At 40.5% G+C, this 15,470-nt stretch overlaps 1 protein-coding gene across 12 annotated transcripts in view; it reads left to right on the forward strand.

Moving 5' to 3' along the window:
• CTNND2 (catenin delta 2) overlaps positions 1-15,470 on the forward strand; it is an 883,391-nt gene that overhangs the window by 483,122 nt on the left and 384,799 nt on the right. For 9 of the 12 annotated variants that reach the window (XM_070587191.1, XM_070587196.1, XM_070587195.1 and 6 more), the window contains one exon: positions 2,648-2,820. In XM_070587191.1, coding sequence (XP_070443292.1) covers positions 2,648-2,820 — 173 coding nt within the window. Of the gene's footprint in view, positions 1-2,647; positions 2,821-14,739; positions 15,090-15,470 lie in introns of those variants that run through there. The other 3 variants (XM_070587201.1, XM_070587202.1, XM_070587204.1) reach the window with 2 other exon arrangements.

Here is a 15,470-nt window from a genome sequence, read left to right on the forward strand (position 1 = left end):
TTTTCTACCTCAATGCACAGTGATGTTAATAAAGCTGATCAAGAGTTAGTTACATGTAAATTTTGCTTCCATTGTAAAGTAATTAAGGCTTGTCCTATAATTTTAACCTTTTTTATATTCTCATATATCTGCATTTTCTAAAATTGGAATGAATAAATGCCATTCATTTGAAACTTAGTGAGCAACGGAAAAATCATTCTAAAATGCATGCAGTGTTTTGGCTATTGTCCCGTTTTGTCTTTGCCAGGTGATATGTCACTGTTGTAATATTATGATATATTGCTCATTGTTACAATTACTTTTGTCAAAGTACATCTAGGTTTCATGCTTGAGATGTGTGAACAAAGAAATGAGATAGAGAACCTTGGTTTGTTTTTATTGAGTAATGATCAAATACATGACTGATTCTATAAAAGATGAGCAGATTTGATTATTTCGTGATGTATATTTCAGGAGCACATAAATCATATTTTTAATTGAAATTCCTTTGAAAGGGGACTTTAAATTGTCACCTTAAGATTCTGCATGAAGAGTAATTTATAGGTTTCTGGAGATAATTTTATGAATCTATTCAGAATTTACAAACTTGTTTGACTTGCTAACTACATATGCAAGAAAGTTCATCAGAGCAATGTCACACAATCTCTTTAAAAGGCAAATAACCAGGACACGCAACTTGCAACTCTTTTGCGTCATAGATTATGTTAAACTATTTACATGAAATTAAAGATTTTATCTTATTTTGTTTTATTGACATTTCCAAAGTCTGTGCATCATTGTATCTGTTTCAACTTTTACTGCCCTGGAAATGCTTTATCCTGAGGGAGGGGACTTGGCCAGTGCAAGCCGTTATGTCACGGTAGACTGTCCTGAAAGAAATAACCAAAGGAAGTCTCAGTGGGAAGCCACCCATTGTCAGGTAGAATGGTGACCACTAACCTTAAGGGCCTTTGCTTTTCCACCATAGCTCACTCTGCTCCAAGGAGCTGTGACCTTCAGTAGGGTAGGGACCAAGGGGAAAGCCCTTGGCCACAATTTGCCACTCCCGTCCCAGTACCTACCTCTTTCTCCTCCTCCTTGCAGTTAGTCCCCATCTGCCTCTGCCCCCAAAGAGGTCCCCCTTCACTTCCAGAGGCTCTCCCGTGTCTCTGCCTGCCCATCGCCTGGGCCTCAGAGGCCACCCCTCGACTCTGTCTCTGTGCCTGGCAGTTTCCACAGCAGCAACAGGGACAGTATACTCCTGGCATCCATAATGGAACTCTGAATGTACTCCCCATGGAGACATCGTATTTCTGGTGATTAGACCTAGAATACCATCAGTATGGATTAAATGATTTTTTGCAGGCTGTCACAAACTTCACCATCTGGTATATACTGTTTTCTTGGGACTCTATTTTCTAAATTGCAAAAGAAAATGGATTACAATTGTACTTTTGTTATGCCCTTCATGATGAAATCATGGCTGGATGGAAATGTTTTTATTGCCTTGCTTGACTTTTTTTTTCCAGAAACTGCACGAATTCCAAAATACCAAGTCTTACCTATATTAATTAATTGGCTTATTATTCACTATCCAGCGATGAAAAAGTATTTTTGCACTGTTTAAAAGTTCCATCAGGGAATTAGAGGGAAGGGGCAGGTCTTAAATGGCAAAAGTTGTGTGAACCAATGCTTTTTAAGGAAGGACACATTTTAATGCAAAAAATGGTCCATGTCATGTCAAGTCTGTGATGGCATTTGAAATATAAAGCCACGTTCTAGTCTTAAAAAGAAATAAATAAGGAATTTGAAATTTGCTCACACTTATTAGAAATGATACTATTGTCGAAAACAGCCAAAGAGGGAGATGGAGGATGGGATACTGATTATACCATAGTCTATGGGTATACAATAACCTTCTTACAAAGATCCCAACTACATAGAATGTAAGAAAGTAAAACACAGTTTCTTATACAAAATATAATTAAATAATAAGGGCAGGAACTGATTCTCCTTTCTCCATCACTCATAATATCAGCTACATTCGTGGCACCGATTTTAACACTGTATCCTCTCTTTGTTCTGCTACCGTGCATTGCTGTGCTGGCAAAGTAACTAACCATCAGAGCTCACGCGAGATCAGGGTGAATTCTACGTTGTATGAAGAGCTATTAATATTTTAAACACTGTCTACCCTTCAGACATTGAGGTATTACATCACTATTTGTACGGAAGAATTTGTCACTGATTGAAGGTTTGGAGTGTTTTAGCATCCTGATAATTAAGTAGAAGATATAATTATATTACCACAATTAACATGTACCAAAAGGTAGACTTTTAAATTATTTCAAATGTTTCTGATATTGTCTGATCCGAAAATAACTGCTTGATTAACTAATTTGTCTCGTAAGAACTGTCTCTATGTAGGTCAAGAGGAGATCGTTTGAGAAAATCTACTCTTTCAAGAACTTTTAAACTGCCAAAAAAAAAAAAATCTCATTTAAGCATTGGAGTCGAATTATATGGTCATTTTAGTTCTCAGAATTCAAAGCATAGATGGCTGGAATCATGTGCGTGTGATAATTCTAGGCTACTCTCAATAAATAATACATGTCATTTCTGCTTCACTGAGGCTGTCACTTACTGCTCTAAATGACTTTCAATGCAGGACCCAGCCTGCTCTCCCAGAGTGCACTTCAGCTCAATTCCAAATCTGAAGGGTCCTTCCAGTATCCGGCCAGCTACCATAGCAACCAGACCCTGGCCCTGGGTGAAACAGCCCCATCGCAGCTCCCTGCCCGCAGCACACAAGCCCGAGGTGCGGGCCAGAGCTTCAGCCAGGTACGTGTGGGAAGGGGGCCCTCTGCCATGTTGGTGCGTGGGCTCCGAGGGAACAGACAGGGAGCAGGGCTGTGAGGTGGCCGTGGTGCACCTTCCTGCCTTTCTTAGGCATGTCCCACAAATTATAAAAGATGCCTTCCGTGCTGTGAGTGAAGGGGATGAATAATAGAATAGAGTAACACCGAATTGTAAACATGTTTTCTTTAGAAATATCTGTGAGTTGCTCATGCTGTATCTATATTGTATATATTTTATCTGTGTGAATATGCGAATGTGTGTCTAGTTACTATTTCTGAGTCTATATGCGATATAAATATGACATACATTCTGAGTTTGTGCGTGCACCTGGGACAACTTTTTTCTCCTAAAAAAACCATGAACTTATTCCGTGGGGTTAGTTGTAGAAGGGAACATAGTATAAATGCATAATCAAGTATACAGAACTATTTGGAGGATAATTGTCATTAGTTTAGGAAGAGTTACACTTTGTCAAGTTTGACTTTGAAATGTGCCCTCAAATGTTTCTTTAAGGTGTGTACTTGCTGTGATAGTTTCACTGCACAAATTTATTAGCTGCAATTAGAGTTAGCTCTTGGTAAAAAGTAGTGGCTACTAATCTGAATTCTTTCCAAGAAAGATGTAAGTGTTTTAGCATTGACCATGATACACTGATCGTCTTGGAATACACTCAAGCAAACATGTGGATTACAGCCTTTCTTGTACCCTTACATCTGGCCAGACTCCTAAATCCAAGAGGCCACATTCAGAAGTAAGGAATATTTTTTACATAAATTAACCTATGACATCTGAATTTAGCTTTTACCAATTCCCTAGAACTTTTAAGACATGTAGCTAGTAAAATAATAAATTTCTACCTTCTTTTATTTTTATCTTGAACTCACGTATTACTCATGCTTTGGCTTTTTCTCGGAAATATATGTCTCCTGTAATTCTAGTTGAAAAGATTGAATCAACTAAAAAAAAAATCTTTATTCCCTTAGCTGAGCATTATGGAAAATGGAAATATCGATATAAAATGAAAAATCAGTGAACTGGTCAACTTACCTGTTAACATTTTGTAAGCCCAGTTCACACATAGCTATGTAATGACTAGCTGTTAAATTAAAGCTTTCTTACTTATAAAATTAATAGCCACCATTTGCTAAGCACCCAGAAGTAATCTCTTTTCCATTCATTCTCTTATTTAATCCCCACATCAGAGCTGTATTAACATCTACATTTTAAAGATGAGAAAAGTCAAGCTCGTCACATTTAGGGAAGTTGTCAGGCTCCATTTTAAGGTAGCAGCCTCGGGAATGGAAACAGGATCTTGACTGAATTGAAATCTAATCATTCCTCTTGGAATCTCATAGGTTTCCTTTTATATATTGACCATCTCATAGGTTTCCTTTTATATATTGACCATTTCAATTAAATGCATCTACATCTTGAAATTATGAAGAAGTATATAAATGTGGACAAGCATTATGCTGATTTATCTGCTTCCATGTTGTTGCAGTTCCACTTGTTGGAGTTAATTCTGTCATCGGCTAATTGCCATGGGAGTAAAATAGGAGAAGCTCAAAATGATGAGATTAGGCCTCATGTGAAAAGTCTGCTTTAAAGTTTAACCAGAAAGTGTAACTCAGTGGTGAAGCTATGGATGCTTTGTATTAGAAGTCATCAGTTATAGTTTGAAAGCATCTACAAATGTGTGTGTTCAGGGTGATAATTTAAGTTGAGGCAAAGTTTACTGGATATTCATTTACATGACAGACAAGTGGATGAAGAAGTCTGAATTTTCAAACCAGGGAGTTGTTCTAATCCACTTGATTAACAGGATTGAGGCTATTGGTGAATATGTAATCCTCTTTATTTCAGCTAAGTGGCGATATAGGTGCCGTGATTTACTTTTAGCTTTAGTGTGCTATGGGATGGAAGGAATGTTTCATTGAACACCCTATAGGACCTGTGACTTCAAAATAACATCAGAGAAATGTTAAACAAGTGACCAGTATTTTTACTTTGCATGTAACATTATAACTTTGAAAGTGGGGAGGCCGTACCCCATTCCCATAACATCTCCCTTGTTCAGATTTTCTTGGGAATCCCTCTATTCCAGTGGTTTTGTAGAGCCCTGTGGCACATTCTTTCCAATATTCTGAATGGTGGTAGAGCTCATTCCTCTAAAGCTAGATTAATTTTTAGAATATCCTGTAGCCATAAAGTGCCAAAAGGGCTAGTAAAGTTCAAACTATAGCTAATAGATGCCAGACCAAGTTGATAAGGTCAATAATCAATCACCAGAAACACCTTTCATTTTTTTTCCTAAAAGAAAATGTATAATCCTAAAGTAAAGCGAAGGATTCTCTGTCTGGCTCATAAATCATATCAGAATGCCATTTCAAAGGAGTCTCCTAAATGTTCAAAAATTCTAATTCCAATTTTTAAGAAACTCTAGCTTATTCAAGATAATCAGTGTTTGTTGAGTGAGCACCACCAGACCCTGTGTCAGGCCCCAGTGATACAGGTGTAACCCGCATTGCCCTATGGTATCAGCTAGAGAGGAAAACTATGAGTCACAAAAACTGCCATAAAATATTAGTTCTCTGGCATTACCCTAACTAAAATCCTTGGAAGTCATTCTCCTTAGACTCTAGGATGAATTCATGGGGCTGGCCTGGAGGAGAGAGAGTGTAAGATCCTCCCCATCAGACCCCAAGGCCTTTCTGGGAAGTGACAGAAGCTGATTTATAGCTATTTTTTCTCCCGCCCCCAGCAGTCTGCTCAGCTGCCCTGCAGACTCCCTGCCCCGCCCTCTGAACAGGCTGTGTAGGTTCCCACTCCATCCTTCCTTTCCTCCTCCAGGTCAACCTTGTGTGGCTCTTGTGAGGTACCCCAATCAAAATAGAGCTGCTCTTCCAGTTCCATGTGTAGATCTCTGGGTCATTCTTTAGTGCATTCGGGAGGTTTATTGTATGCCCACTGTATGCCATGAGCTGTTCTATCTGCTTGGATGGAGAAGTAAAGACAGTAGACACTATCCCTGTCCTCAAGGAACTATTCTAGAATCAGTGACAGGGAGTCAGAGTATCAACCCAGTGAATAAGTAAATCGCATCATTTGTTAGAAGGTGATGATTTCTGTGAGGAGGAAATGAAAGCAGACTAGGACAAGTGGGATCCCAAGTGCAGGATGGGGTGTGGCGTGTGGGGCCTTGCGGAGAAGGTGACAGGCAAAGACATGAAGGAGAAGAGGGAAGAAGCTGTTTAGGGGACAGCAAATGCAATGGCTCCTGGAGGAGGTGGCATGGCATGTTGACGGAAGAACAAGGAGGCCAAGGTGGCTAGAGTGGGGTGTGGGGTTTTTGAAGGGATTCAAGACCAGATCAATCAGAGTGAGGATCTTGTTTTTACTCGGAGTGAAGTGAGGAGCCAGTAGAGAATTTTGAGCAAAGAACAACCTAGCCTTTCTTATGTGCTGAAATCATCATTCTGTCATTTCACAAATAATACCCTATAGTTAAGTGCAGGGATGTCTGTTTCTTCCCATCAGATCGCCTTGCCTCAAGAGTGGAAACCATACAAAATTAAGCTCCATATCCCTAGTCACTGGCCCAGGGTTCACCAAATGTTCACCGGGTTCCTCAAACCCCAGCCTTATGCTTTATAAGCATACTGGAAAAGCTGTGCGTAGTGAGAGGATAAAGAAGTTGATTCTCCTCCAAGTTTTGCCTGCTTCCACTCACATAAAATTTCCTATGGATTATATGAAATGCTGAATATACAACTTCTGGCACAGATGAGTCACTCGAAAAATGTTGGTTTCTCTCCATGTCCAAACATAAAGTAGCCTCACCAGGCATTTCGCCCATCAAAGAAAGAAAATATGCAAGAAACATGAAAGTATGCATCTGTCTAAAGGGCACTGGGAAAGCATGCAGGGACGTAAAGGTTTTAAGACCACTCTCATGTTCTCCAGCAGAACTGAGGTAGGTGTCTGCACATTCATAATCCCAGAGAGATGCCTGCTTGCTGCAGGAAATTAAGAATGGTGCTATGGTTCTGTAAAATAAAACTGAACAATAGCAGGTACTCTAAAAAAGCAATAAGCCCTGAGCTAACATCTGTGTAATCTTCCTCTTTTTTTTTTTTTTTTAATTAAGGAAGATTCACCCTAGCTGACATCTGTGCCAGTCTTCCTCTATTTTATATGTGGGCTGCTGCCACAGCATGGCTGATGAGTGGTGTAGGTCCATGCTCAGGATCTGAACCTGTGAACCCCTGCCGCTGGCCTGAGTGCATGAACTTAACCACTGTGCCACAAGGCTGGCCCGCAGTAAGCTTTTTGAGAAGCAAAATTGTCGTTTCTTTTGGATCTGGGCTATATATTTAATGTTGCATTGACTTTTATGTCTTGAAAGCCCTCATTTACATTATATGATAATTATAAATATACCTTCTGGGCACTTCTGCCAGAGACGTATGTGTTCGTTGAGTTTGGAACATTGCCTATTGGTGCACGCTCATGTCAGGTAGATGTGAAGGTCAGAGACGTGGAGGACTCCATGGATGGTGGCAGGAGGGCCACAGAGACCAACTTGGTGCAAAGGAGGAGCAAATCCCCATTAAACAGCTGTTTATTTATTTTTCTTTTAAGATTGGCACCTGAGCTAACATCTGTTGCCAATCTTTTTCTTTTTTTTCTTCTTCTCCTCCCCAAGCTCCCCAGTACATAGTTGTATATTTTAGTTGCAGGTCCTTCTAGTTGTGGCATGTGGGATGCCGCCTCAGTGTGACTTGATGAGTGGTGCCAGGTCTGTGCCCAGGATCCAAACCGGTGAACCCCAGGCCACTGAAGCGGAGAGTGCAAATCCAACCACTTGGCCATGGGGCCGGCCCCTAAATACCTGGTTATTGATCGTTGAATGGGGAGGGTTATACAGACAGCTAGGGTGACATCACTCCAGTTTGCTTAATTGTGAAAGTAGTAGTTATTAGGTAAAAAGAAAAGTCACTAACAAACTTAGAAAACACAAAATTACAGAGATTGTTTAGTGTAGAATATATACTTTATGCAACGTTTAGAAGGGAAATCATGTCATTTTGTATTATGTTTTCCTTGGCATATTTGTGGGAACTGGCAGTTTATTTGTTTTTAAGGTAGTTTTCAGATGACTACCTATTGGAAATCCCTGCTCATTGCTCTGCTTTAAAATTGTCTCCTTCTGTTACCTCTTTCCAGTGTAAATATATTTAATCTGGCTTCAATAACTGAAATGTTTCTCATTGCAGGGAGGGTGCATATGTGTTTTACCATAATATTTCACCTTCTGAGCAAATATTTGGGTTATTAAAGTTATACTAAATGAGCCTCTTGCTGAAATAAAAGTTTTGTGCAGTATATTTTTGCCAAGGCTCATGCAGTTTTTTAGAAAGAGTTGCCATCAAGAAATCCCTCCTTATATATTCTTCAAGGTAGATTTCAATAAGACACTTATGTCATTGTTTTTTTTTCTTCTTCTTCTTTATTTTCTTTCCTTTGGTAGACTCTTTTCATAGCCATATGAAATACTTTTCAAAACATTTATTGATAATGACCCTAATCATACTTTTATAAAGGGAGGTCAGAGGGAAGGAAAAAACAGTACTCAGGATGCCAAAATCGGCACCACCCTGTTTGTACTAGTGGCTTACAGGTCCTGGGAGAATGTGTCCACTGTCACCTCCTACTGGCTACAGTGACAAGGACAATGTGGTTTGCAAGATTTCTCTCTCTAACTAACTCTCACTCTGTCTCTCTCACTCTCTCTCCCCTCCATAATTTTGGAAGCTTCATGCAAAGAGAAAGCAGAGAGGGTCTTCGTTATTATCCCCGAGGTTACAGTAGCTCTTTTGGTCGTTTTAGTTGAGATGTTCTCATCTGAGGAAGGAATTCCTCCCAAGCACCTTTGTTTTTCAGTTACTTACGTTTCATTTGCTCTGGGCACCACCTTTCAATGTTAGGGCAGTGCCACCGCCAGGTAAACCCAGCCCTCCTTTCCTCATCCCAGTAGTGATGACTCCAGCGACAGGGTGTGAACTGCACACAGAGGCAGTCTGCTTACTCTCTGCTTCATATTAGTTTTTACCAAAACCATCACTCCTCAAGGGAATTGCTAGACAAGGTGCTTGATGGTTTTTCTTGGCTATTTCCAACATCAAACCTTTCTCGCAGTACCAAGATTTTCTACCTTGGGAATTATTTTAAAGAGTGGCATTCCTTCTGAAGACAATTTCAAAAGAGAAGTTGTCAAATTTGGGGGAGCAATTGTCATAGCGTTCAAGCAAATTCACTTCATCCCAAGGAGTAAATTCAAGGGCACAAAATTTGTTTGAGGATGTAGGTTCATTGTAATTGCATTATATTATAGGAACATTTCATATAACACCAAAATAGGACTGCATTTTGGAGTTGATGATTTCTCCTGGTTTCCAGGTTGGGAGAGGAAATGGCTTTGTCCATATGCGTGTGTGAGCCTAACACCCTGTGCCATCTTACCCTCGAACAGTTCAGCAAATTCTGAGACATTTTAATCAGCAGCATGTAGCTGGTATGACTACATCATGTTACCAGAACAATCTGGTTTAGAAATGGATTTCTTCAAAGACGTCATCTTAAAGCCATGTTCTGTTTTTCAGTGTTTAAAAGTTAAGGCTTCTTAATTCATTGGAAGAATATTCTTCAGTCATTGCTTTTATTCTCATCACCCAGTCCCCACTTACTCCTCTCTGCACCTCATTCCCTCAAAAACCAGCCCCAACTCCTCCCTCACCAAATTCAATGCCATATTTGTGTGTTGTGGATCTTCTGTGGCTCTGGCCCTGTTGCCTCTACCTTCCTTTGAAATGTGTTTGCCGGCTTTGCCTCTCATGACCCTGTTTTCGCCCAGGAACATTCATCCCAGCAGTGACCTTAGGTACCACCGCCAGGATTATCTGCAGAAAGGAGACACCATGAATGATTAGGTTGGCCAGCCTGGTGGCCATCCCAGAAAAAGAAATGTGATGAATACGGCTGATGGGAGAGCCGACTGCTGATCCCAAGTCATTAGGGTTCCTCCGGGAAGCCACAAAACAGGGACTCCAGTTCCCCATTCCTGACATTGTTGGCCTGGCTGCCCAGCATTCTGGGCAAATATTCTTCCTGACCCAGGGTTAGGGGCCTTGCTGATGATCCCCAGGAAACTTGGCAGGTCAAAATGTGTCTTCACAAGCACTGCCCGTAAATCATGGACCTGCTTTATAAAATGTGGTTTTGCTCAGTGACACTGCTTACTCATGATGTGAAGTCAAGATTCCTGAGAGAGTCCAGGCTGTCAAGTCTTTTGTTAACCAGCTGTAAGCATTTCATGTTTTTGTCTTGATTTTTTGCACTGCCAAATCCCCAAAGAATGAAGATTAAATAAGTTTCCAAGTTTGGAGAATTTGTTCCCCTTGTCACCTCATGCCAACCCTACCCCCTCTACAGATACAATGTGAAGTGATGGGAAAGAACTGTGCTCGGTATTGAGGCCAATGTCACATGCTGATCCAAGAGCACCATATTTTCAGGGGCTCAGAGTTCCCAAAAAAAACCAATGTCCTAATTGTGAACCAGATAGTATTCTGTACAAACAAAAATACAGCAATGATAGATCTCTAAAATAATGTCAAGGTAAAATACTCCATGTAAGAGGATATTGCAGAGAGACCTTCAAGAACAAACTCCTCACTGGTACATGGAATAGAGTAGGTTCTAGTTAATGGTTTGTCAAGTGAATGAGTGAATTAATGCATGGAACTTGAGTACTGTTAATGAGTGTTGCGAATAATGTATGTATTGCCTAAATTTTTCAATGTTCTTTCTATTACAATTTGAAAATACATCCTCCCCTAAAACACTTCCATCAAATAGGTATAAATGTACTCTACAATTACACAGGAGGCCTCAGTGTACCAATAACTATATGCATGCAAATATATAGTATAAAAATCACAACTGTAGTATATCCTAAATCTGACCCATCTGAAACTTATATGTAAACAATAATGCAGATGAAATATTTAATTGTTGTGTTTTGACGAGTTGTATATATGGGTCGTCTCAATAAAAAATTTCCTACAATTTTTTTTCTTTTTTACTTGAGGTATAGTGTACAGAAATTGTCCCTTGGAATTGGAAGTAATGTTTCATTTTTCTCTTGATGAATTTCCCATAATGGGAGGCCAGAAAGGAATGACATTTAATGTGCATCAAACTCTACCTATCGGAAACTGTTTAACCAGAGGGTCTACTTGACGGTGTTCTCCTTCCTTGTTAATTTCACATAGCTAGGGCCCCCATCTTGGAGGAGAGGAAAAGCAAATAAAGTAGTCCTTTGGGTTGAGTCTGATCCAAAGAGCTGAGAATGAAGATGCCAACAGGAATTGTCCCTGTCAATAGCCCATACCATGATCCAAGACAGTATTTCAGCCTAATCTGCTCTGTGTGTTTCTAAAAATTTCTGTTGTCGTTTTTCTTTTAAGTGTCTCAGCATCAACAAAATATTTTTTCAGTTTTCACACATAATTCCAAATATGCTTATAGAAGAAAAGGGTGTACTAGTCATTAATTAAAAAAAAAAGTGAAGTTTTGGCATTCTGACTTTAAAATTGGATTCACAGTTTTATAGTGTTAACATACTTTTAAAGTAGAATTTAGCTTCTGTGACAGTAAAGTGAGTGGAATTCTGTGTGGGGTGAAATGTGTTTATATTATTTTTAATACAGCGATCTAGGTAGTAATAAACCATCCTATGAATTTTGTAGTAGGCTTGAGTTGCAGACTTTTGTATCTCTAACTGGTGAAAAGTTGCTAAATGAAATTACATAATGAAACAAAACATAAACACAAGAGTGGAAACAAGCTCCTGAAAGCTTACTGTTTTTGTCCAATCAGTGCTAAAAAACAGATTTCTCTGTTTAGCCAAAGAATTATCCTTAGGCACTTAATACTCCAGAGGCCATCGGAATGGAATATGACATCCCTGGATTACTTATTGTAAACTGCAGAAGGGCTTATGCAACTGTGCAGTCCAGTCGGGTGGCCACTAGCCACATTTGCCTATTTAAATTTGAATTAACTCAAATTAAATGTGTTCAAATCCAGTGCACAGTTCAAGTAGCCAATAGGCCCACGTGTCCAGCAGCTACCATATTGGACAGTGCAGATATAGAATACTTCCAACGTGAACAATACCTATCTTAAAGAGTATATAAAATTTTATTGTGTTTGTTTTTATTTTTTCATACAAAAAAATTTGTCCAAATTTCACCAAGATCCTACAATATGTAATAGATTCCAAATTGGCTGTTATAGCCTGTCAAAATATGAGCTAGTGTGGCAGATCTCAAAATGCCTCAGATCTGGGGCCATTGAAGGAATCTTATGAGACAATAACATTCAAGTTGGCCCTCGTGAGACAAGAAGTTCCAACAGATTAAAAGGAAAACAAAATGTTTGCAAAATGTATTCGGCGTTTTCCTTGTAGCCACACCATTCTAATATTTGAATACTAGAATACTACATAATATGTTTTAGTTTATATTGGTATACTTTAGTATTTATTTTATTAGAAATTACGCTACTTGGTAATAGCATCATTATAGGGTTATTATTAATGTTATATATTCAAGGCATAACAAAAAGTATTTGTTCTTTTGTAAGCAGGAGACCCTCCTTCAATCCTCTGGGATTCTTTCTCCTCTTATGCTCCTGTTGGGAGGGTTACAGAAATTCCTGTCTGAGGCTTTTCTGCCACTTACCAGTGAGGTTCTGCACCACTAAATGTTGCTCAGACCCCAGCAGAGCTTCAGAATTAAAGAGAGGGAAGAAGGTCCCTGTCTGCTGCTCAGCGGTAGTTCTCAGACCACAGCATCTGCCTCCTCCAGAGATTGTTAGAAATGCAGACTCTCAGGCCCCCTCAGACCCCTGACTCAGAGTCTCTTCCAGATCAGTGGCTTGCAAACTTCAGCGAGCCCTATAATCACCTTGAGAACTTGTTCAAAAAGCTCCCCGGGCTCCTTTCCCAGGGTTTCTGATTCAGTAAAGGTGAGGTGATGCTGATTCTGATTCTGATCAGGGACAGGGACCACACTTGGAAGCCACTGCTCTAAGGATGACTTGTTCTCCTCTTTGGTTGCACATTGGAATAACCTGGTAAGCTTCCTAAACGCCTGATGCTTGAGTCCCACCTCCAGGGATTCTGAGTTAAATGGCTAGAGCATAGCAGGAGTCCTGAGTTTTTTTTAAAAACTCCCCCTGGAGATTATAATATGAAGCCAGATTGAGAAGCCCAGTCTATATATTTCACACTCAGAACTTCCACTGGGAAGGAAGCAAAACTGGGTCTAGGCAGCGCCGCCCATGACTCTGGATGATGCTAGAATATATCTCTGGGGTTCAGGGTGAGCACACCAGTTCTACAGAGCTTCTCCACCATCTTCCACACATGAGAACCCTCAGTGCCAAAGCCTTGGGACCAGCTGTATTAACCATCCCTCCATTCATTCCACAAATATTCATGGCATCTCTGCTAGGCACCAGGCCTTGCTGTCATTGCTGGAGGCACATCATGGGACATAATCATGGAGCTTACATTTGACTTTCACTCCTATGTGAAACTCAAAATAATTGCTCTGTGGTGTTAAAGAAGAAACAGCTAGAAAGTAATTAAAGTGGGAAATACAGATTTTATTCAGACAAAGACTATTGCAATAGGGGAAAAGTGACCTCACTTTAGAACTGGGCTTAATTCCAAATACAGCAAGGGAAAGTGGGACTTTATAGCCAAGGGGCAGGATGGGGGTCCGTGGGTGGAGAATTGCTATGAGGAAACATCGGGGGTCAAGGAGGTTCCAGCTACACAGACCTAACAGGATTCTTGCAGAAGACAAGCCAAGGTGGTCAGACATTACCTGGGGGGTGGTGGGGGATGATGAAGATGAGGAACTGGAGCAGATGTGGAGGGTGGTCAGACAGGGGGAATAGGAGGTTCTGGCTAAATTGACTTAGCAGGATTCTTGCTAAAACTGGGCAATGCAGAGATGAATACAGAAGCCCCCAAATCAGGACCTAGTCAAGAAAAGTGTCCAGAGGAGCCTGACTAGAGTTTGGTTTAAGGAATTAATTTTTGTCAGTGGATTAATAATATGTATATTCATTTATTTACATTCATATATATTTATACACATGTGCAAATATATAAAATATATACATCATATATAAACACAAATACATACACACACACACACACCTGGCATGCAGAGAATGCCTTTCGACAAATTGTCTTCCTCTTGTTCCAGGCTGCTCTTAATAAAAGCTTTGATGTTGCTCAATTAACCCCCTCCGATCTTCACATGAACCTGACATCCCAGATAAAATTTGGAATGCTGTGTATGTGCAGATGAAAACTGCCCAGTCTGTTATTTGCCAATTGCCATTCCAAAACGGGTGGAGAGGCATAATTGAAACTTTTAATGGCTAGCATCTGTTCAGTCTCTCACCCCCTTCCCTCCATCTCACCGACTTCTTCCTCCCCACCCAGTTCCCACCCCTAATTTCACAACCTTCCTTCTCAGCTTGTGTGTGTGTGTGTGTGTGTGTGTGTGACAGTCCTATTCCCTTTTCACACCAGCCTGCTCTCAAAAATCTTTCTGCTCCTCCGGGAAAGCCTGGAATGTCCCATCCCTCCTGCCCAGAAGTGGTTGACAATGTAGTGTTTTCATTCGAATGCAAATTTGTCTCTGGACAAGATTCAAAGAGAGTGCCTTCCCCTCCAACTGTCTCTCCAGCTCCACCCCGGCCCTTGTTGTCTTTTGTGTTCTTGTAAATAAATGTGAAGCAACTGGCTTTCAATCTGAAGACACAGCTGCAGGGGGCTCTTAAAAGCGAGCTGGAGAGAGAGAGATGCTGAAAGATTTGGAGCCCAGCGTTAAAATCTAGAAAAGAGGCTTTTTTAGTCTTTCCATTTACAATTGCTCTGAATCCTCTAGAAAGGCTTTTTTTTTAATACTTAAAGACCAAGCGTATTTATTCCTACTTAATATTTTCCGCTCCTTGTAACTTTTCTTGTCCAAAAGCAAGAATCAACGCAACAATAGAACAGAATTAAGATCTACGAAGTATGTTTATTCTTGATGTTCTCCAGATAAGTATGCAACTAGGCCATTTTGGAGGTAGACACTGCATCCAATGAAATGACCGTGGAGGTAGGGGAGAAAGGATTTAATGCTTGGATTTCTCTTTAAAACTAACAGATCGTGACTGCATTCAAGTGGATCATGATGGCTCTGTTGGGTGGCCTTTTAAAATCTTTATGTGACCAATGTGATGCCTCTGCTATTCCAGAAACATGTTAGATATGTAAGCGGAATCCTGTCCCATTCGCCAGACGTGATTCCCATCCCACTGTCAGCCGGCCTGGGCGAGCTGGGTTTTCTTTCTGTAGGGAAAGATCGAGGCGCGTGTGCGTCTCGATCCAACGCGCGGTTTTGCTTTCTGGGCCCCCCGGGCGCCCAGGTATCCCTCCCTCGCCGGGGCCGGGCTGTGCGGGTGGGGCCCTGTGCTTCCGCTGGCTAAGCGCGCGTGTT

The sequence above is a fragment of the Equus przewalskii genome, chromosome 20 (assembly GCF_037783145.1).
Source record: "Equus przewalskii isolate Varuska chromosome 20, EquPr2, whole genome shotgun sequence".
NCBI classification, from domain to species: Eukaryota; Metazoa; Chordata; class Mammalia; order Perissodactyla; family Equidae; genus Equus; species Equus przewalskii.